Genomic DNA, 21539 nt, shown 5'->3' on the forward strand with positions numbered 1-21539 from the left:
AAGAAAGTGGCTGGAGGTGTGTTTTGTGTGAGAGGTGAGCAATAAAGTACCTGTACATTCTCTCCTTGCTTTGGGAGTTTTATTTTAGCTATCTTCATACTACATTGTGCACCTGTGTCAGGCTTATGGAGTTCCTGAACAGTATTTCTTTAAGTAAAAGATAGACCTTTTTCTGGAAGCTAAAACAAACTGGGAAGGGGAGAAGCTATTTCCAAGTTTACCTTATGTATAGCAGCATTACTCTGACTCTGACCACTGGGTGTAGCTGTTGCTACACATGCGAGGCAAGATACATTAATGCCCCTCCCTAATCTCAGAGGGTTTGTTTTCCGTTCTTCCTAAAACCAAGAGACTGGTTTTCTTAGAAGAAAGTGAACTGGAAAATACAAAGATATTTATTAGGAGAGGAATTGTATCTTCTGCTAAGTGGAACATTTTTAAAGTTTAGTATGGTGTGATGTATTGTGTGGGTTATTGTGTGTGAGTGGGGGCACGTATCTTAAGGTCACAGGACGACTTTCAGGTGTTGGTTACTCACTCCAACAGAGGGAGTTGGGAGATCAAATTTGGGTAGTAATCAGGCCTGAGCAAATACCTTCTTCCTCTTAGCCATCTCACAGGGCCTAAATGGTAGTATAAACCAAGGAATCTTATAGGTATCATAGCTTGCTTTAGGCAAGGGACCTTATAGGTGTCTTTAAAAATCCTTTATTATTGAATAAGGGTTTTCTGATAATTAAAACTATCCTTGAAAGGACAATATGATCTTTTTATTAATTTTAGCAAATTTCAGCTAGCTTTTGTGATTGCAAGATGTTCAAAATGTTTTATTAGAATGAATTAGAGTGTAAGCTTTCCCTTTTTTTTTTTCAAAGTTCAGTAAATACAACTTTTTAAAAATTATTTATTGTATGTATATGTGTACACTGTAGCTATCTTCAGATACACCAGGAAAAGGCATCAGATCCCATCAGAGATGGTTGTGAGTCACCATGTGGGTACTGGGAATTAAACTCAGGACCTCTGGAAGAGCAGTTGGCACTCCCAACCACTGAGCCATCTCTCCAGCCCTTAAGCTTTCTCTTAAACAGCAGTGAATACATAGCTTTACTGTAGGTGATCCCTGTTAGAAATAGAGTTGGCACAGCGCATGTCTTGACATAATACCTCAGGTAGACACTTGTTTTAATTGTTTCCATAACCCAGAATTCTGCAGTATTCCTACTAGACTTACTCTTGACAAGTAGAATTTTATTTATTCTTACAAGGTTGCTTTCTCAGGCGTGATCATGTGAGAATAAATGTTAGATTTCTCTACGATGGCCTTAAATTTTTCATCCTTGTTTATGATTTAACCTAGACATTGTTCTCCACATTGAGAAGCTCCTTGACCCTCAATTCTCAAGATAAGATATCCTGACCACCCTATTAGCATTGCTGGGTTTTGTTGGGTTTTGCAGGTAGTGTTCCCTTAAATTATGGCATATGCTGTTTTCACTTGTTTTCCTCGTGCTTGGAATCTCAATATGTCCAAGCTGGCCTCAAACTCTTGGGTTCACCCCAGCCTCCCAAACACATGGCTCTACAAGTAAATGCCACCCACCATACCTCGGCTGATCTTGTAGACTCTCTTAACCTTGTGGTCAGGAGTGATTTACTAGAGTAAGGCATATGGAGATTTCTTTGAGAATCAAGATTTTTTAGGAGTTAGTATTTCACATGAACCACTAGGCCATCTGTGGAACAAATTAGGTAGGCCTGTCCATTGTTCCACCCAAGATCAGGAGCTGGAAACAGGAGTCTGTGCTGAGAACTCTTGAACCTGCCATGAGACCTGTCCCTTTCATGCTGTAGAAGCAACCCGGCCGATGTCCAGCTGTACCAGACATAGACTGAGTCTCGCTGACAGAAACAACTGAAGCCACTAATACATGTTCAGAACTGATTTCCACTGGCCAAATCACCTTTTCCCCTAAGCATTTCACATCTTTATTTCTGTTGTATGGGTTCTTCCTAAACTCTGCCGATGTCCTTTTAACAGTATATTTTAAGTGGATGCAATCACCCACCACCTTCCCCAACGGAATCTAATTGGGGATTTTTTGTTTGCTTTTTTGGATACAAGATCTTCTGTAGCCTGGGCTAGTGTAGAACTTAGTTTTTTTAACCCAGAATGACCTTGTTTTCTGACCCTCCTCCAACTAACTCTCAAGTGCTGAGATTACAGGCATGCACCATATCCTCTGGCCTTTTAAAAGTATCTTTGAGTTTACCTAGGTAGAAAAATAGATTCATGCTGTGCTAACCACTACATACAGTGGTCTGTAAGACTTCTCCCTGATCTTATTTTATTCCTCATTAGCATGATTATAGTTAGAAATACTCTTGCTGTTCAGTGACAGAGCAATAAAACCTGGTGCATACCAATTTGGAACCTGTGTAATTCGTCTAATTCATGGACTCGAGTAGGGACTCTGTTTAAGGTGTTTCTGCTTTTTCCCATATAAAGCAGAAACAATGAGATGTACAAGAAGCTTGATGTACGTGTGTAATGGAAATGGTACAGATTTCGGTAATAATTAGATGGCAAAATGCAAAGGTTTTAAGTAAGAAGAAGATACTCAATGTAGCTATTTGTTTTGCTTGACTGAATGCTTCTGTGTGTCTTCTGTTTAATGATGAAGGCTGCAGTGAACACCTGCACCAGGCAGATGGGAACAGAAACAGGTGGTGCCTCTAGGGTTACATGTTTGTGTAGCCCTTGGCAACAGCTGGTATTGTCCACTCAGGGTGGAGGCTTGTTATCAGCATCCCTCCTCCTGTAAGAGCAGCTCCCAGGCCTGGAGTGACTGAGACCCTTGGCCTAGAACAGCTCTCTGGAACTTTTCTGGTAACTGGGGCCTGCTGGTTCTCTGACTCTACAACCTTCTGTCCATCAGTCTCGGCTAGAAACTCTGTCTTTGCTGTCCTTACTGTTCTCTCTGCTGCTGTCAGTCCCCTGACCGGCTCAGCCTCGCCTCTGCCCCTGTGCTGCTTGCTGGCTGTTCTACTGCTGCTTTCTTCATGATGGCCGTTCAGATCATTTCACTAAAAGCAGTGATCAGATAGAAAAAAGCCTTTTGTTGAGTGACCCTGCTGCATCAGGAGGAGCATAGGAGTGTGCCTGTCTAGTTTAGTAAGCTGGCTATCTTCTTCACATAGCCACTTAAAGAGTGTTTGTACCCATCCCAGCAAACTCTCAAATAGAAGTTCGTGTTTGTACTAATCATGGTGTAGTTGCCTTTGTACTGGACAGGCTACCAGGAAGCTGGGCCCCATGAAGATGGTTGCAGGACCATCCAAGGTGTGTGATAGGAAAAAGCCTGGTATGAACTATTTGAAACATTCATGGCTGGGGTGGCACCTTCAGAAACCTGAGAAAGCTGCTGCAGTTGTCTTGTAGTTTCCTCAAAGCAGTATTCAAAACAGCAAACTCTGACGTAAGATGGGCTGGCTCGTTGCTTAACTGACCCTTATTTTGTTCAAGGAATTCAGTACAGTGAAGAAGAGTCCAACAGCTGCCAACAAAGGAGTTAAATTCCCCATTCCCCCAATGTTCGTTTACACGCAGGAAAATATTTACCAGAAGGAGTTTGGGTACCAATCATCATACCATTAGCATTAGTGATTATGCCATATTTTTAACAGTTTCTTAATGATGTGTTTAACACCTGCTGGGTGGCCCAGGGTAGGGCGAGTCTCCTGTCTCAAAATTATTTACTGTAATAAAAATACAAGAAGAAAAAGTAATATCCCGGGGTGTGTTTCATAAGAAAACCCTCAGAAATAAAGGTTTGGGATGGCTGGAACAAGGATCCAAGAAATTTGCATCAGGGTACTTAATCAGAATTATGAGTCACTACTGAATCCCGTTAGATTAGAGGGAAAAGGTAGTGGCTCAGATATATAATCTTAAGGAATCATGGCTTATGGGACAGGTAGAAGAGTCAGGGTAGGAGGAAGACCAAGAAAACAATGACATGCAAGTCTAGGTTTAGTAGGAAATATAGTTATTACTATTAAGAATACTAAGCTTGGCCTAAACCTGTCCACTTTACATGGGTGATGTACAGCCCCAGAGCAGCTTCCTTCCTCAGTACACTACTCTAGCCTGACACGTAAATACATTGTAACTTAAAGAACATCTTTGTAGCTCAGCAAATCTTAGCCATTTACAGTTTGCTCAGATGGTATCTGAGCAAGGCAGGGGTCTCTCCAGCCAGCTAAGCCTGCCTGTCTTCCTTGTCTCTATCTGCATTGCTCTGTCAGGATGCTTTGCGGTTCTAGAGGTTTTTTTATGATAAAGTTGCTGGACTTAAGCAGCCTTGTAATAAGCATTACAAAAACAAGGAAATCATTTGCAGAGTGGAAGACTCCTTATTGTCATGTTGTAAAGACCCTTAAGTATTTCTAGAATCTTAATGACTTTTGTTTCTGTTTTATAATTATCTGAAATAAAAAGCTGAAATACTACTCATTGGCAAAGTGCTTGCCTTGCATGCTCAGGGCTGTGAGTTCAGTCGCCGGCACCAGCACTCATAGCTCCTGCATCGGATGGTATGGATCAAGTACCTTACTGTTGTGTATTTGTTGGCTGGTGATGTGACAAGCTAAAGTGGAAATAAATCTCCTGTGTTACAGATTCCTGTGTTTGATTCTATTTACTGTGGATTAGGGCACTGGTGTCATAAATACCTGCCAGAGATACATGCTTCTCTGTCTGGTGAACAGGATAATTTCCAAAGGTTGTGCTGTATTTGCCTTGGAGAACAGTATATTGTCTACAGTGTAGCAAAATATACCCCAAAACTTAGTCTGTTGAAGCAGCAATAAATGTTTATTAATGATGTGGTCAGGAATTCATTAAGGCTGCTTAACTTCATGGAGAAATTTGAACAATTTTTCTATGCTTCATAGCCTTTTGTTTTTGAGTGAGATGCCAGATGTTGTGTTTCCCCGGCCAACAGTGCCCTGGGTTCTCATGTTATTTTGATTTTGAGTTTTTATCCAAAGTACAAGAAAGAGGGATTAATATTGTCTGTTCTCTTTGTTGGCTTGTTAAATGACACAGCCACTGAATCCATGTCTACCACAGTAACTTCTGCCCATACCCACCTGCAAGACCCTCTGATCAGTACCTGACTCTGGCCATCTTCTCCCCTGGCCTTATGATTGAAGATCTCTCCATTTTTTGATTTGTGCTGATGCAACTTTAAAACTGATTTACAGTAAAGACAAATGTGTCTCTTCCCTGAACTGTTTAGAACTAGAAATGTATAGTAAAGGATTTAAATGCTTTATCTGGAGTCAACATTTTAAAATCTTGCCATATTGCTTTATCATAATGTACAATAGAAATGTTTGGGTTTTTGTTTGTTTTTTTGTTTTTTTTCTTAAAAAAAAAAAGACCATCTAAAAGAACTTTGCAGCCAGGCATACCCAGCTACATAGTAGTCTTAAGTATAGGAAAGAATAACTTGCCAGTGAGGATGCTTCTTCACTAGTCTACGGAGTCTCCTAAAACTAGTCTCCCACGTAACCGGAAAGTCGTCATACTGAAGTAGATTAGGATTCACTCACTCTTTCACGGTATAACATAGTGCACATCTAAATTTTCCTAGTTATGATAGAAAACCTGATGTATTTAATGTTTGACCCAGAACATAACCATGGTCTCTTACATTGAATTTGGGTGTAATATTTGGTCAGAATTGCAGTCCCCTTCCTTTTTTCCCCACTAATTTTGTTATGTTTTATTTTTGAAGTGTTCAGGCCAGTTGCTCATCAAAATGCCCAAGTGATGTTGTCCCTGTGTTCCTCCAGAGGAACTCTGACACATTCTCAGGGGGCACAATTCCAGTGTAGCTGCCACTAAGACACTAGAGGACAAGATGCGGGAACTGTTTTCATCTGAGGTTTCCAAGTGCTCCTTCATTTTACCCAGCTCAGTCTGGTGCAGTCAGAAATGAAGCCATCTTGAAGTATTGTCCTGTGCTTACTTTCCTGTAATTCTAAAACCCAACCAATTGTCAGTGTTCCTACCTCACTGTTAAATTCTCTTAGCCTCTTAAAATTTATGCTTTGGGCTATTTACATATTTATTTTTTTCTCTAATTTACATTTTACCCATGCAGTTCCTTGTCTTGACTACCTAATTTTAAATGGGAAGAATAGACAGTGTTAGAAGAAAAAAAAAAGACAAAAAATAGAACTCAGGCTGGTGAGATGGCTCAGTGGGTAAGAGCACAGACTGCTCTTCCAAAGATCCTGAGTTTAAATCCCAGCAACCACATGGTGACTCGCAACCACCCATAATGAGATCTGGCGCCCTCTTGTGGTGTGTCTGAAGACAGCTACAGTGTATTTTTTATAATAAATCTTTGGGCCGGAGCGAGCAGGGACTGAGCAAGCGGGGTTGACCGGAGCGAGCAGAGGTCCTAAAAGTCAATTCCAAAAAATTGAACTCATCTTCATGTGACAATACCCAGAATAAAACACTCTTCTAGGTATCGTTTTCATTTATATTTCTTTTTAAAGTAACTTCTGACAGATTTTAATTAAATAATGGTTTTCTAAAGAAAGTAGTTGAAAGTGATAAAATGTCTTTTGTTGTTTTGGGGTTGTTTTTTTGGTTGGTTGATTGGTGGGATTTTTTTGTTTGGTTGGTTTTTGGTTTTCAAGACAAGGTCTCTCTGTAGTCCCTGCTGACCTAGAAGTTGCTCTGCAGACCAGGCTAGCCTCAACCAAAGAGATCTGCCTGCCTCTGCCTCCCTGAGTGCTGGGATTTAAGGCATACACCACCACTGCCAGTCGATGAGATTTTTTTTTTTAACATGAAGAAATGGAGGCTCCTCTAGATGTACCTGATATGACCTGTATCCCATGGCTACAGAAGGGGAGGTGGGACATAAATTTTGTGTAAGTTGTATTCCAAAGGTATGCTTTAAAAATACAGCTTGGTGAGATTTATCTTGGTCCATCCAGAATCTTGCTGCAGTTACTTTTGACAGTCTACTGTGATTCTCTACCACAATTTAACAGTTTGGTGCATTTACCCACCAGAGTCTGCCTTCTTTGTTTTCCAACAGCAAAGCTCTTAGACCATTCAAAGCCTGTTACTACTGGGACATTGTGGAGGAGACAGACCTACAACAAAAGGCTGCAGTTGACTTCTGTTTGCTTTAAGCAGATCAGTAAAGAGTCAAGGGAAGTAGCTAATACACTCTGCCCTACCTAACTCACCTGAAGAGGTTGGCTTGGCCTTCCCAGCCTCCTCTCCAGTCTCCTCCTCAGTCTCGTCTGTCTCCTCTCTCCCCTTCTCCCCCAAACTTTACTTTTCTTTTCTTTCTTTCTTTTTTTTTTTTTTTGGTTTTCCAGACAGGGTTTCTTTATATAGCTCTCTCTGGTTGTCCTGAAACTCACTCTGTAGACCAGGCTGGCCTCGAACTCAGAAATCTGCCTGCCTCTGCCTCCCAAGTGCTGGGATTAAAGGCGTGCGCCACTACCACCACCACCACCACCACCACCACCACGGCCCGGCTCCCCCAAACTTTTCAGCTCAACCTTCCCTCCTGCTGCCCAATCATCAGCCTTAGCCTTTATTTGAAAAGTTAAGGTGGGGAGAAAGTTCGCTCCTCAATTGCAGTGCTTTCCAGGAGAGGAGAATTAGCATCAAAATACAAGACCAGAGCTATCCACAACAGAGAGTGGCAGGGTATGGTGTACTACTCTCAAATGTGGAGTCAGCCTGGGTTACCTAGAAAGTTATCAAAGTTATCAACCATCCTTCACTACAGAGTGAAGCCCTGTCTCCGTAGTTACACACAGAATTACCCTCTCTCCCAAGAAGATAAAAGTGAGGTTGGAAAGATGACTTGGGGTTAAGAGCTTTCATTAACTGGCTGCTCTTCCAGAGGAAGCAAGTTCAATTCCCAGCACCTACATGGCAGCTTAGGACTGTCTGTAACTGCAATTCCAGGAGATCCAGTGCCCTCATCTGGCCTTTAAGGGCACTGCATGTGTGTGGTACAGGCAAGCAAAAGATCCATACACATAAGACTTTTCTTTTAGAAAAAAAGAAAAGAAAATCAAGGTGACAATGTACTACAAAACAGAGGTTAAGAGGAAGAAAAAAATCATTCTGATTTGTTTTGTCGTGGGCTTGTCTATTTTACTAACTCTGGAAAATTGATGAATTTAAGTTGTCATTAAAGTCACCATGTTAGTCAGAGGTATAGTCAAGATTGTAAGGCATCTTCATTTTGGACTAAAATTTCTCCTCAGCTGACTAGTAACAGTTGTGTTTGTTCACATGCATGTGATCCACAGGCATACACATGCTATCTACATACATATAATAATACACATTGTACTTCTTTTTGTTTGTGTTTATTTTTCATTGAAGGTATATTTTGTTTTTCTTATCACAAGAAGACCAAAGATACAAAATTCCTTCTATATATGAAAACTCATAAATACCTAAATCAAATGGCAGGTGAAATAACTCCTTTGAAAAGAAATACAAAAACTCCAACATTCCTTAACAGGTTTCTTTCTGAGTATTTTTAGAGGGTTTGCCTGCACTTGGCTTGCCAGTTTCTATTTTGAATTCCTTAACATGTACTCTCCTATATTTATGAATAGTAACAAACAGTCTATATACATAGATCCAACAGCACTGCCTGAGGCACTCAGTCCTTAAGTGAGTTCTCATCTAGATTAATCACAGCTCCTTCAATTAGAGACGTCACTTATTGTTCAATATCCCCAATCTGAATCATGCCCCATTCCATAACCGTTGGGGCACATTATGTTACCTCTACCAAGGTTGTCTTAGATGCTGGAACCACTTAGCAGTTATGTCCTCATGCTCTTTAAGGATGAGCACAGAATTATCAGTTGAGCTATATGGAAGTGACTTTCACAAATAAGAACTTAGTCAGTTTTACATGGGATAGACACATGTTAGCCCTCAAATGTGGACCTGGTACCTCTGTGGAATATTTTCTAACCTTATTTGATATGGGATGGTCCCCTCAATGACAGAATCAATCACCTCAATATTTCTTTTATTTTTATTATTTTTAAAGATTTATTTTTATGTATGTGTCTTCAGACACACTAAAAGAGGGCATCAGATCCCTTTATAGATGGTTGTAAGCTGCCACGTGGTTGCTAGGAATTGAACTCAGGACCTCTAGAAGAGAAGCCAGTGTCTTAACTGCTGAGCCATCTCTCCAGTCTCTACATTTTTTTCTTAGACATTTTTTTCATGCTGAGTTGCCCAGGTTGACCTCAGACTTGGAGTCCTCCTATCTCATGTCCCAAGTGCAGAGATTATAGGTACATCAGCCTAGCAGTGTCGCTATTTCTGAGCATCATGAATCTATTTCAAAAGATACACAAAGACATTTAAATATTTAATATTTTAAAGGTATAAATGGAATATCAATCCATAGTTGAGGTTTATGGTGATTTTTCTTTTTGTGAATATTTTTTAACTGTAGATGACAATTTATTAGGAAGAAATTGAATCCTGAAATTATCTAAAATAAAAATCTTAGGCTTACTTTCAGCTTTCCAAACTGGTTTTGTTTAATTTAGTAACTCGGTGGGTCTTTCTACTAAATTTTATCCCTTGGAACTTGATTTGATTTCTTAATTAACGTTTTATTTTGGGAATCTTCAGAAAGAGTGGGGAACCCAATTAGGTGGTCAGGTATATGCATTTTTTTTTTCACCATATCTACCATGGGTATTAGGGGAGTTTGGGGGATATGATTCCCCTTAGTGATTCAGGATTCGTTAAGACCTAGATGATGTACACACATGACATTACAAGCACAGCCACTGTGTGGTAGGACACTATAAACATTGCTTATAGCTAATCTTCAGGAGAGGGTTCACTCACTGCCTTCCAGGGTCTAAAGAATGTCTTTGTCCCTCTGTAAAACTTCAAGTCCTGGTCCCATCTAAAAGGCATACAAAAGGAGCTCAAACTCAACTTCTTATGAGACACCCCTACACACACGCACACATTTTATAAAAATAATATTGTCCTAAAGAGCTAAGTTTTGATTTTAGAGAATGGGTAGCATGCACACACACCAAGGCTTTCATTCTCCTGGCTACATATGGCTTTAGAGATGTGAGAAGCTGCTGACTACTTAGCTAGTTTTCGTGGCACCTCAGTAAGGGCAGAGTACAGGAAATAAATAGTTTAGAGTCAGGGTAAATTCTCTATCCCGTAGTCCAGTCATGGGGATCCCAGGATGACTGGAGGCTGTGAGCATATTCAAATCTCTTTTCCAGACCACTTCTGAAAGAGGCAGTGCCTTTCAGAGCTCCTCTTTTCTCTCCTCCCCAAAGCCGACTTGATTGCCTTTGGTTTTGCAAGCTTGAGCTCAGCCATCCTGCAATACAAACAAGAACCTGCTGCAGAGTTGGGTCTCAATTAACAAAAGCAAAGTGTCACTCAAATACCATTTTCCAGATGAATATAAGGGAAGACCTCAAAAGGTGAGCACCTCAGAGCTTCCATATTTAGGAGAGAATTAGGCTGACATAGAAAGTCAGCCAGGTGTGACCTGAGCCTGAGTCCATGATACTTGGAAGCCAGAGGAGGATCCCTTGAGCTCAGGAGACAGAGGCTAGCCCAGGGCAACATCGTGTGACTCCATCTCAAAAACAAAACAAAACAAAACAAAAAAAACAGAGAGATGGGTCAATGTTTCAAAGTGTTTGCTGCACAATAATGGATTTTAGTGCCCGTGTAACAAGCTAGATGTCCAATCTAGATGTCTTGGGCACCCCTGGAACTGCAACCTTGAGATGGTAGTGCAGGAGCCAAGAAGCTAACTAGCTTCCAGCCTAGCAGAGGAAAGACATAAGTCCAAATTTAGAGAAAGACCCCTGAATTAGAGAAAGAAAATGGAGATTGAGAGAGAGAGAGAGAGAGAGAGGCCATTCAACACCCAGTTCTGTCCTCAGCACATGCATGCATGCATATACATGTGGACTGGCACACATTCATATTCATACACACATACCTGAGTCAATTCATATACATACAAACAGCTAATAAAAAAGATTGTCCACTCAGAACATGAAGATCTTACTCATGCAGAGTTCATGTACAATAAATGTGTTCCTGTAGGTTGCTACACAAAATATTAGTCCCTCTCCCAAATGTTCCATGTTAAAATGTTTTCATCTCATAAATTCATGCTATAACATATATAAGGGCACTAAGAAATTTTGCATGAAAAATTGCATATAGATACGTGCATATGCATGTACACTGTATATTCATACAGTGTGAATTTGACTTTTCAATAGTTGCTTTATTTTAGGAATTATTTGATGTTCCCAAACCTATTAATACACCATGGACTGTTGACTAATTGTCTCCTCCATCTTGAATCAATTTATAATTTCAGCATATTCTAACATTCCATGTGCATACCAGTTTACTTTGGGTGACCTGAATATGATTCTTGGGTGACATGGCCCACTTTATAGACCATTGCAGCCTTCGCATCTTGGATTGCAGGCCCTCTTTTTAATTTGACACTATCAAGGGTCTATTTTAGCACAGGTGAGAATCTAATTCTCCTCTCTACAAGTCCTCCCTGGGTGTGAGCCCCATCTCTGTCTTGGACAATAAAGCAACCTTGCATTGTACTGCTATGTAAATACATGTAACAGTTACAGGTAGGTCCCTTGTGTATCTTTGCAATACAGACATGACCTCGTTACATTTCAGAATTCTATTTGGATTTTATGCATGGTGAAACAGGTGGGAGGGGCAGGAAATCATCTTTCCTGGCTCATATTACTAGCCAGTAGGAACCATAAAAGGAATACATCTTGATTTCCAATCCTAGTGCTTTTTAAGTCATGAGGCTATTTTCCAGAGCTACACACCCATATCAGTACCCTCAGCCTCCTCCTTCTGAGGGTAGTCATGGATTCACAACACTGACCTCACCGTCCTGTTTGGCTTCATCTTGCCAATCATCCTGGTCAGGCTCAAATGCAGTGCCTCGATCTGCAACATCCACACCAGCTTGTACCATAGGCTTCTCATTTTCCCACTTGGCAAAGCCTTTGTCCTTTGCTGCTTTGTCATGGAATTTGGATTTCATTTTGGGGAAGGTATGGGACCCCGAATCTCCCCAGACAGCCTCTGACCACACAGGTTCAGTCTGGGTGGCTTGACTAGTGGTGGCCCTCTGCAGTCTCACGGAGATCTTCCGGGAAGATCCTGTAACCAGGGTAATGGCTCTGCTGTCCAGGTCTCGGTGTCCAGCAGTGACCCCAGGAAACTCAAATACCTCATCCTGCACTAGAAGGGAAAAAAAGAGTGATTATTATTTGACGTTGGTCTGTCCAGGTGCAAACCATCACTGATGGTACAGATGCCAGGAATCTGATATGCAAGGTCCTAGAAGACCAGACTAGGGCTAGAATTAAACTAGCAGCAGGTGAATTGCATGTGAGTGAGATCAAAAGCAACAGAATTAAGGGTTTAGCATCCAGAGTAATCTATGGAAGGGAGTACCCTTGCTGTTTGTGTGATTCAGACCCTAAGTAGACTCAGAACACAGATCAGGGACAGGGATGGAGAGGTGCTTAAAAAAACACTGTGGGGCAGGTGGGCATGGGAGGGGTTGTAAAGAACACAGAGCATTACCTGGGGGCAAGGCTGGGCTTCCAGGCAGTGACCCGGGATTGCTGCTCAAGGAGGGTGCCCTGGCAAGTCTCCTGCAGGCCAGAACCAAGAGGTCTTTGCACTGTTTGTGACAGTTGGCTCCGCAGTCTAAAAAGAACCCAAATTGGCACAAATGAGTGTGAACCGTGTGTCTGACCTAGCTTCCAGAGTGGAAACAGAGCTGCCAGCCTTGCTGGCCCCTTTCTGAATTTCAGGGATGATCTTGGGAAGCTCAGGACCATTGTGGGGTGTGTGTGTGTGTGTATGGGGGAACACATTAACTCTTCAGCTTCTATTGTCTCAAGAGACCAAAGTTCTCAATGAGGTCAAGACTATTTATGGTTTAATCAGACAGACTTGATCTCTACCCAAAATATCCATTGCATCCCAGGTATTTACCTCTGCACTTGTAGCCTTGTTTGATTATGCCCCAGAGCTGAAACAGAAGACAAGGCAATGTGAGTGGTTGAGAAGAGAAGTCTGGAAGGAAAACAAGTCAACAGAGAAGGAAGTCCTGGGAAGTCTGATGACTGGCGGCTCACAAACAGGATGTAGCTACTCTAGACACCCTTCCTGTCAGAGAAGAGCCTTCTCCCAGCCCCCTCCAGCTGTGACGGTAACTTCCCTTTTCTTTCTTGGAGCCAAAGGGTAGATGGGATGGGAAATTAAAGTTGGTAAGTTGGTTCCACTTTGGTGATGTATTTTCAAGCAAAATATATAGGAGTTGACCAGTAGGTCTTCCTATCTTTTTCTTTAATGGATGCTTTTGGCACCTTCTCCAGGAAAGGAAACAATCTAAGCAAATTTCTAATTTGGATTTTGCCAGGTAAAGGAGGGGCAAATGTGTTTGCCCTATGTCTGCAGCTCGGCTGTGGGGGCTGTCCAAAGGCTCTGATTCTGCCAAACAAGGACATGGGTTACCTCCACGCAGTGAGTAAGTCGGAAGCAACTGCTAAGCAGAAGTTACAGGGAGCATTGTGATGGATTTAGCTGTTGCACAAGACCCCAACAACCAGGATTAAACAATCAGAAAGCAATCACCCATACTACCGCTCCATTCTACAGTGCTGAAACTAAGCTTTCTTATTGGACCTTCCCCAGAACCAGGAGAAACAACAACTAAATTCTTCCCAAATGACCAGTTTCAATTTTTCACCTATACCTTAATTCATAAGCAGGAAAGGTGAAGGGACTCATGCTATCAGTTCTACCTTTCTGTTTAGACAGCACCGCATGATGTAGCCCAAGATGGTTCTGAATTCCCAATCCTCCTGCCTCACCTTCCCAAGTATTGAAGTTATAAGTATGTGCCACCACACCTGGCTATTTTTCTGTTGTTCTCTCCCATCTTCACGCACAGGGAGGGACCAATCTGCGATTGCTTAGGCTTCTCCCTGTCTATAAAATCAACCTCTGCCACCAGGTTCATTGGAAAACATACTGTGTTTTGTAGTATTCCGTGTTGCCTGGTTTTAGAATAGAAAGCAGTGATATCTAGGATCTTTAACTAGAACTGTAATTTTGTTCCTTGACATGACGAATGCCTCAGGTTGGATGAGGAGTGGTTTTGCAAGCTGTCCTGGCCACAGTCTTGGTTGTGGTGTAACATTTTGGCAGAAATGAAGACATTCTAAAGAGTCCCATGTTCCCTTCCCTTTACCCCTCAAGCTATTGAATGAAGCAATGGTCCCCAGGGAACCGTAGCTTCCAGCAATCTCATGCCTGGAGACAAAAAGGCTGAAGTCCCGGACCAGCAGAGGAGGGGCTCCTCTCCCTCAGAAAGACGGCCCACAGTTCTGACAGCTTCTCAGGCCACCTTGCAAAAGAGACTGGAGCTGAGACAAGGATAGGTCAAAATCAGGCCAAACCACACTTCAACAAAGAGTTCTTGGTCATGGATCATTCCTGCTCTATTTAAGCATAAGCCTGGAGTGTCAGAACTCAGAAGACCAACTAGATGGAGTCCTGCCTTACCTCTTTATTTGTCCCTATTGGCATTTCTTCTAGGTGAGGCCCCACAGTTACCTGGCAACAGCCAGGTGTGCCTGACTTACCATAAAAGGGGCTGCTTGCCACCTCCTCTCTCTCTTCTCTTGCTCCACTTCCTCTTACTCTCTTAACCCCTTGGTCCCCTCTCTCCTCATTCCCCTCCCCTGCCTCTCTCCGCCTGCTCCTGCTCCTGCTCCTCCTCCTTCTCCTTCTTCTCCTTCTCCCTCTGCCTCCCTTTCTCTCTCTTTTTCTCTCTCTTTCTCTCTCTCTGTCTCTACTACCCCTCAATTCCCATCCATGTCCTAAAAGTGATGCCTCAGCATGGGCCTATAGAGCCACCCCCTTTCCCCTACACCATACCTCACCTCCACCAAACTTATCCCTGGCTTCTTTCGTTTTTTATAAAACACAACAATCCCTCTTCCCAATATGGCCATATTGAATTGTTTATTATTTGTCTAATTGGCTTCTTGAAGTACAGTGGCAAAGCCTAGACTGGTAAGGCTTCTGGGTCCCAGGCTCTGAAACTAAAACCTCCAGTAAAGTTGGACTTTGTCCTCTCTCCCCCCCATTCCCTTCTCCCCAGTGTGCTCATGGCTGCCCTCTATTCTTCTCCTCTACTCTCTCTCTGCCTTTCTCTGCCTCTGCTACCCTCTTAACTCCCCTCCCCATGCCCTGAATAAACTCTATTCTATACTATACTGGTCCCTCATGGGGAAGGGATGCTGAGACATCCCCTTCCTCCATACCTTACCACATCCCCATTGGACATACTCCTTCTGTCTTTATCTTTTTATAAACACATCAGTGACGATTCAGGAAATAGTTGTGTAAGTCTCAACCAGGAAAACTAATGACATTCCATCCCCGGCTTCTGGGTTGTTCCTGTGTGAACAAAGCCACTAGGGTAGGACCGGAAGGAATGTAAGGGCCAATCATATATACGAGAAACTCACAGGTAAATGAATTGAACTACAAAAAAACAAAAACAAAAACAAAAAAAAACAAACAACAACAACAGCAACAAAAAGCAGCAACAAAAAACCAGCCTGAGTAAGGTAACCCAGACTCAGAAAGACAAATATGCTATGTATTCAATTGTATATGGATATGAACTATTAAGTCAATGATAGTCAAGCTACAGTCCATAGAATCACAGAGCTTAGGTATAGAGTATTAGCATTTCCTCTAGGCTCTGCCCAACAGCTACCTAGCAACAGCCAAGTGAGCCTGGCTTGCTAGAAAAGGACCGTTTGGCTCTCAATTCTTCCTTGCTCCTCCCTCCCTCTTTTTCTTTCCACTGTTTACTGTCCTCCTTTTCCCTTCTTTCTTTCTCCTCTCTTTCTGTCCTTTGTCCTCCCCTTTCTTTTTCTGCCTCTACTCTCTTCCCCAAACCCCTTCTCATGTCCCAAATAAACTTCATGTTATCCTAGACCCATCATATGGCTGATATCTCTGCTGGGAGGTATACCCCAGCATGGGCCCACTAAGGCATCCACTCCCACCACATTATGCTGTTGCCAAGGGACTACAGGGGACCCAAAGAATAGGATAGGACAGGACAGAAGAATACATAATTATGGATGGGTTGGAGTTAGGGAGTTAGAAGGAGAATCAAGTGGAGGGAATAAAGGAGAGAATACATATGGGGAAAGACAGCCACAATTAAGGGCCATTTGAGGGGTAGTAGAGAAGCATAATTCAATAGTGTCTCCTAAAATTATACAACTGTACATCTCTTGTCACCACATGAAGCTTCCAGTACCAGGAATGGGTTACATCTAATTAAATCATTAGCCAAAGAGGTCCTATGGGAATGCCCAAACAACCCAGGCTGTTGCCAAGACAATAGGTTGCTCTCCACAAACTTATGGCAAGATCCTATTGCTGAAGACAACACCTACACAACTCATCGAACATAGAGTAGTCAAGCTGGTGCCTATGTAGAGCCTTCACTGCTATGTGCTTGTGTCTTTGGTACAGGAAGGTAGTCTACATGCTACCAAACACCAACCCAGATACAATCCCTTTGGTCTACAATGGTGTTCTGCAAGATGCATTGGTACAATAGTGGAACAAAGCTTGTGAGAGTAACTGACCAGTATCTGATTTTACTTAAGTCCCCTTCCACATGATGGAACCCATACCCAACACTGCCTGGGTGATCACGAGCTTGAGATGAGCTGGGCCAGAGAATTAGGAGAAACCCAGTTACTACTGTGCTGCTGAAGGAACATAGCAACAAAATGACTCCTAATGACATTCTGCTATACTAATAGGTAAGTGCCTTGTTCGGCTATCATCAGAGACGCTTCCTCCTGCAGCATATGGGGACAAACACACAGACCCACAGCCAGATAATATGCAGAAGGTGAGAGACCTTGCAACACTCAGCCCTAAACAGGATATCTCTATCAAATTCCCCCTCTCCAGGCTCAGGGAACTCTGATGAAGAGAAGGTGTAAAGAGTGTAAGATCCAGAGAGGATAGAGGACACTAAGGAAACAAGGTTTTTGAAAACAACAGGATCAACATACATGTGAACTTACAGGGACTGAGGCAGCATGCGCAGGGCCTGCTCAGCTCTTACGGATATATAGTATAGCTTCTAATTTAGTGTTTTGATGGGATTCCTGAGACTAGAAACAAGTGGGTTTCTGCATCTATATCTGTTTCTGTTATATATATATATCATTTCTTCTAGGCTCCACCCATAGTTACCTGGCAACAGCCAGGTATGCCTGACTGCTTGCCCCTTCCTCCCCTTCCTCACTCCCCACTCTCTTACTCTCTTACCCTTTTACCCTCTTCTCTTTCTGCCTCTTCTCTCCTCATTCCCCGTGCCCCTTATGGCCAGCCTCCTCTTCTCCTCTTCTCTCTCTCTCTCTCTCTCTCTCTCTCTCTCTCTCTCTCTCTCTCTCCCTTTCTCTGTTTCTACTACCCCCCAAGTACTCTCTTCATGCCCTAAATAAACTTTATTCTATACTATAGAATCATATAGTACAGTATAGTATAGTACGGTATGGTATGGTACAGTACAGTACAGTATAGTACAGTACAGTATAGTATAGTATAGTATAGTATAGTATAGGCTGATACTTGAGGGAAGGAATGCCTCTGCATGGGCCTAAGAGGCATCCCCTCCCCACCCCCCACCCCCCCCCCGCACCATACCACACCTCTACCAGACATATCCTTCCTTACCTTCGTTTTCTTTTTTATAAAACACAACAGTTTCTTGTGCTTTTCTTGGACTCTTTTCCTTCTGTTTGTTTTGTTCTATTCCAATGTGCTAGTTTTTGTTTTATCTTTTATATTGTATTATATTTTATTTTATTATCCCTAAGATGCTTGTTTGTTTTCTAATGAGAGACAGAAAGGAGGTGGATCTGGATAGGAGGCTAGGTGGGGAGGAACCTGGAGGAGTAGAGGGAGGGGAAACTGTAATCAGGCTATATTCTGTGAGGGAAAAAAAATGCATTTTCAATAAACAGGGGTCGGGGAGAGAAGAAGAGATGACAGCCTTTCCTGGTGTGGTGGTACATGTGTCTAATCCCAGCATTCAGAAAGAAGAAAGAAGGGTCTCAAGTTCAAGGCCATGAGACCCTTCCCCACTAAATATAAAGATAGGGCACCCTAAATGGAGTTGCAGTACATTATTAGCATCACTGAAGAGGTGCTGGAAAAAGATATAATTAAGCAAGAGTCCTTTCAGGACATGGTTTGCTGAGCTCCCTTAAAATCCAGTTGGAACCAGTGCCAGGAAGAGGCAGTAGGTCAGTGGGTCACTGTGCCACCCAACAACAGCTGAGGGAAACCACCACTAAGGTAAGTCTCGAGAGTATTTCCCAGGCTCCTTTGATCTGAGAACACATGAAATTCTTTATAATATGAAGAACCCTGGACTGAGAGTGAGGAGAGCTGGCTAGGGTTCATGGTCCTGCTGCCAATGACTTGTACGACCTTGGGTAACTAATTCACATAACTTCTCTAGCCTTCAGTTTTTCTATAAAATACGGGGATTACCAAAGGCTTTCAGTTCTGGCAATTCTGAAATGCATGCACTGCCTTCTTTACCCTTAAAATAGAATTTATTTCAAAAGCAGATGGGCCAGGCACTAGAAAATGGTTCCTGGCATTCTCAGTTCCTTTCAAGGATATATCTTCAGAGTTGTATTTATAAATCCCTTGAAGACCAAAGGTTCCTTAGGTATTATGTGAGCAAAGATCAAGGCAAGCTGTACAAATGAAATTAAACATATTTTGAAAAATAAAGAGGGTTATAAAAATTAAAAGAGATAATTTCAGGCAACTCTAACAGTGCCGAGAGAGTTCTTGCCAACATTTTTATTCTGCTTCTCCTCTGTGTCATGCTCTTGCTACTTTAGACGTTTAACATGCCTGGTCTTATTTATCTCCCCAACAACTGGTGGGAAAACAGACATAAAGATAGTCATCGACTGAGGTCCACAACATGAAGTTGGGAGGGAGCAAAAGTGAGGTTCAAAGCCAAGGTTCGAGACTCCAAGTCCAGAGCTGTGTACTTCATTCACATCAGAGCAAAGCATCAGCACCTGTGTTCAGATGAGTCTGGGGAAGATGTGGAATCCCAAGAATGGCCACCTTCCTGCTTCTCTAAAACCTGGGGTCCTGAGCAAGGAGGAGGCAACACAGACAACACTGTGGACCTGTGGATGAATAAATGCCTCAAGTCCCTCATATGCCACCAGAGGTCAAGAACTAGTCCTGACTTACAGTTGTGCCTAAGCAGGTCCTCTCAGCTTGACCTGTTAATTGGAAGGCTCAAAACTATGTTCCACAGCGAAATGTGTGTGTGTGTGTGTGTGTGTGTGTGTGTGTGTGTGTGTGTGTGTGTGTGTGTGTGTGATATTTGCAGGTCTGCAGGGCAGTGGAGCATTTACACAGCTTCATCCATTTGCATTTTCAGGTTTATCTACTTCTCCAAATCCCCCATGAAAATAGAGAAACACGAAAAAGAAATGCATTTGTTGCACAGTAGAGTTTAGTCTGTTGAAGTACCCAGTGGAGATGCTGACAGAAAAGGAACTTTTCTGTCCCTGGGATTGATAAGGCGAGCTGGCTAGGGAGGTGTGGGGGCTGCTGACAGCATCTGAAAATGTGGTGAAAATGAAACCTGCCTCTTTTTTTTTTTTTTTTTTTTTTTTTTTTTTTTTTGTTTTTTCGAGACAGGGTTTCTCTGTGTAGCCCTGGCTGTCCTGGAGCTCACTCTGTAGACCAGGCTGGCCTCGAACTCAGAAATCCACCTGTCTCTGCCTCCCAAGTGCTGGGATTAAAGGCGTGCGCCACCACGCCCGGCTGAAACCTGCCTCTTATTTACCTTTTCTCAGAAGGATATGGCTCACAAAGCCAGTCCTTCAGGCAAAGGACTGGAGAAGTATAATTGACTGGCAGCCCCATTATAGTCAACAAGGGATGTGGCTGCCGAATAAACCCAGCCCTTCAGCTCTGGCAATTATCATAGCTAGGTGCTCTCTCACTTCAAATTTTTCATTTTCTTTTACTTGAGTACCAGATGAAAGATAATCAGTGTCAGCATTCCTTCTAGGCTCTGCCCACAGTTACCTGGCAACAGCCAGGTGTGCCTGACTCACTATAAAAGGGGCTGTTTGCCCCCTCCTCACTCTCTTACCCTCTTACCCTCTTACTCTCTGCCCCTTCTCTCCCTGCCCTTTCTCCCTCTGTCCCCCTCCCCCTCTCACTCCACTTGTTCATGCCAGCCTCTCCTCTCTCTCTCTCTCTCTCTCTCTCTCTCTCTCTCTCTGTCTCTCTCTCTCTCTCTGACTTTCTCTGTCTCTATTCCCTCCTCAACTCTCTTCCCCATGTCCTAAATAAATTCTATTCCATATTATATCAGTCCTATGGCTGGTACCTCCGGGGAAAGGGATGCCTCAGCATGGGTCAGCAGAGGTACCCCCTTCCACGTCACCATACTGCACCTTTATCAAATATATCCCTGGCTCTCTTTCTTTTTTATAAAACACAATAATCCAAGCCCCAAAATCTGGTACAGAGAGGGCCAAAAGCTGGCCCTACCACCAGGAGTCAGAATAGGTATACAGCAATGGTCCCCACCATTCCCAATGCTGACCCTGTAATACAGTTTCTTATGCTATGGAAATCCCCACAACCATAAAATTATTTTCACTGATACTTCACAAGTATAATTTTGTTACTGTTATGAATGACAATATAAAAATCTGTGTTTTCCAGTGGTCTTAGGTAATCTCTAAAGGGTCACAACCCACAAGTCAAGCACCACTGGTATACTGCAGTGGTGCATGAAGGCCGAGCACAGGGTCCACATTCAGAGTACCTGTGTCTGAGTTCATGCCCTTTTGATTAGAACTTTGCAATCCTAGAGGATTTGGGGTAGTCATTCTGCACCTCTCCACCTTCCTAGGCAACACGGGGAGAAAATGCTTACTTCAAAAGCATATTGTAGGGAATCCTTACATCACTGTCCAGGGACTTTGTTAATGTCAAGCTTTAAGTAAATGTTATTTGTTATCATGACTGCCTTATTCCCAAAGGGTATTCTTTTTCCTCTTTGAGTTGGGAAGTATTGAGCCATGCCATGATGGATGTGGTGATAAATACCATGTTAAGTGAGTGCCAGAAGGAACTGGCTGAGATAAATGTTCCTCTTTACAACAACCATTACCAACAGTGCTGATGAATGCCAGGGTTCTCTGGGCCGACACCTTCCCCTGGCACAGGTCATTAGTAGAGTTCTCTCTCTCTCTCTCTCTCTCTCTCT

General features: G+C 42.7%; 2 protein-coding genes across 8 annotated transcripts in view; one reads left to right on the forward strand and one right to left on the reverse strand.

Moving 5' to 3' along the window:
* Positions 1 to 1410, forward strand: part of Fam98a (family with sequence similarity 98 member A) — a 15180-nt gene extending 13770 nt beyond the window's left edge. Inside the window, exon 9 of the mRNA XM_031356849.1 lies at positions 1361 to 1410. Coding sequence (XP_031212709.1) covers positions 1361 to 1410 — 50 coding nt within the window. The remainder of the gene's footprint in view (positions 1 to 1360) is intronic.
* An 8035-nt stretch (positions 1411 to 9445) lies between these two features.
* Rasgrp3 (RAS guanyl releasing protein 3) overlaps positions 9446 to 21539 on the reverse strand; it is an 83940-nt gene continuing 71846 nt past the window's right edge. For all 7 annotated transcript variants that reach the window (XM_031355716.1, XM_031355718.1, XM_031355720.1 and 4 more), the window contains 4 exons: positions 13151 to 13187; positions 12734 to 12859; positions 12024 to 12385; positions 9446 to 10451 (listed from right to left, as the gene is read on the reverse strand). In XM_031355716.1, the coding sequence (XP_031211576.1) occupies positions 10443 to 10451; positions 12024 to 12385; positions 12734 to 12859; positions 13151 to 13187 (534 nt within the window). In that variant the 3' untranslated portion in view covers positions 9446 to 10442. The remainder of the gene's footprint in view (positions 10452 to 12023; positions 12386 to 12733; positions 12860 to 13150; positions 13188 to 21539) is intronic.

Source organism: Mastomys coucha, unplaced genomic scaffold (assembly GCF_008632895.1).
Source record: "Mastomys coucha isolate ucsf_1 unplaced genomic scaffold, UCSF_Mcou_1 pScaffold6, whole genome shotgun sequence".
NCBI classification, from domain to species: domain Eukaryota; kingdom Metazoa; phylum Chordata; class Mammalia; order Rodentia; family Muridae; genus Mastomys; species Mastomys coucha.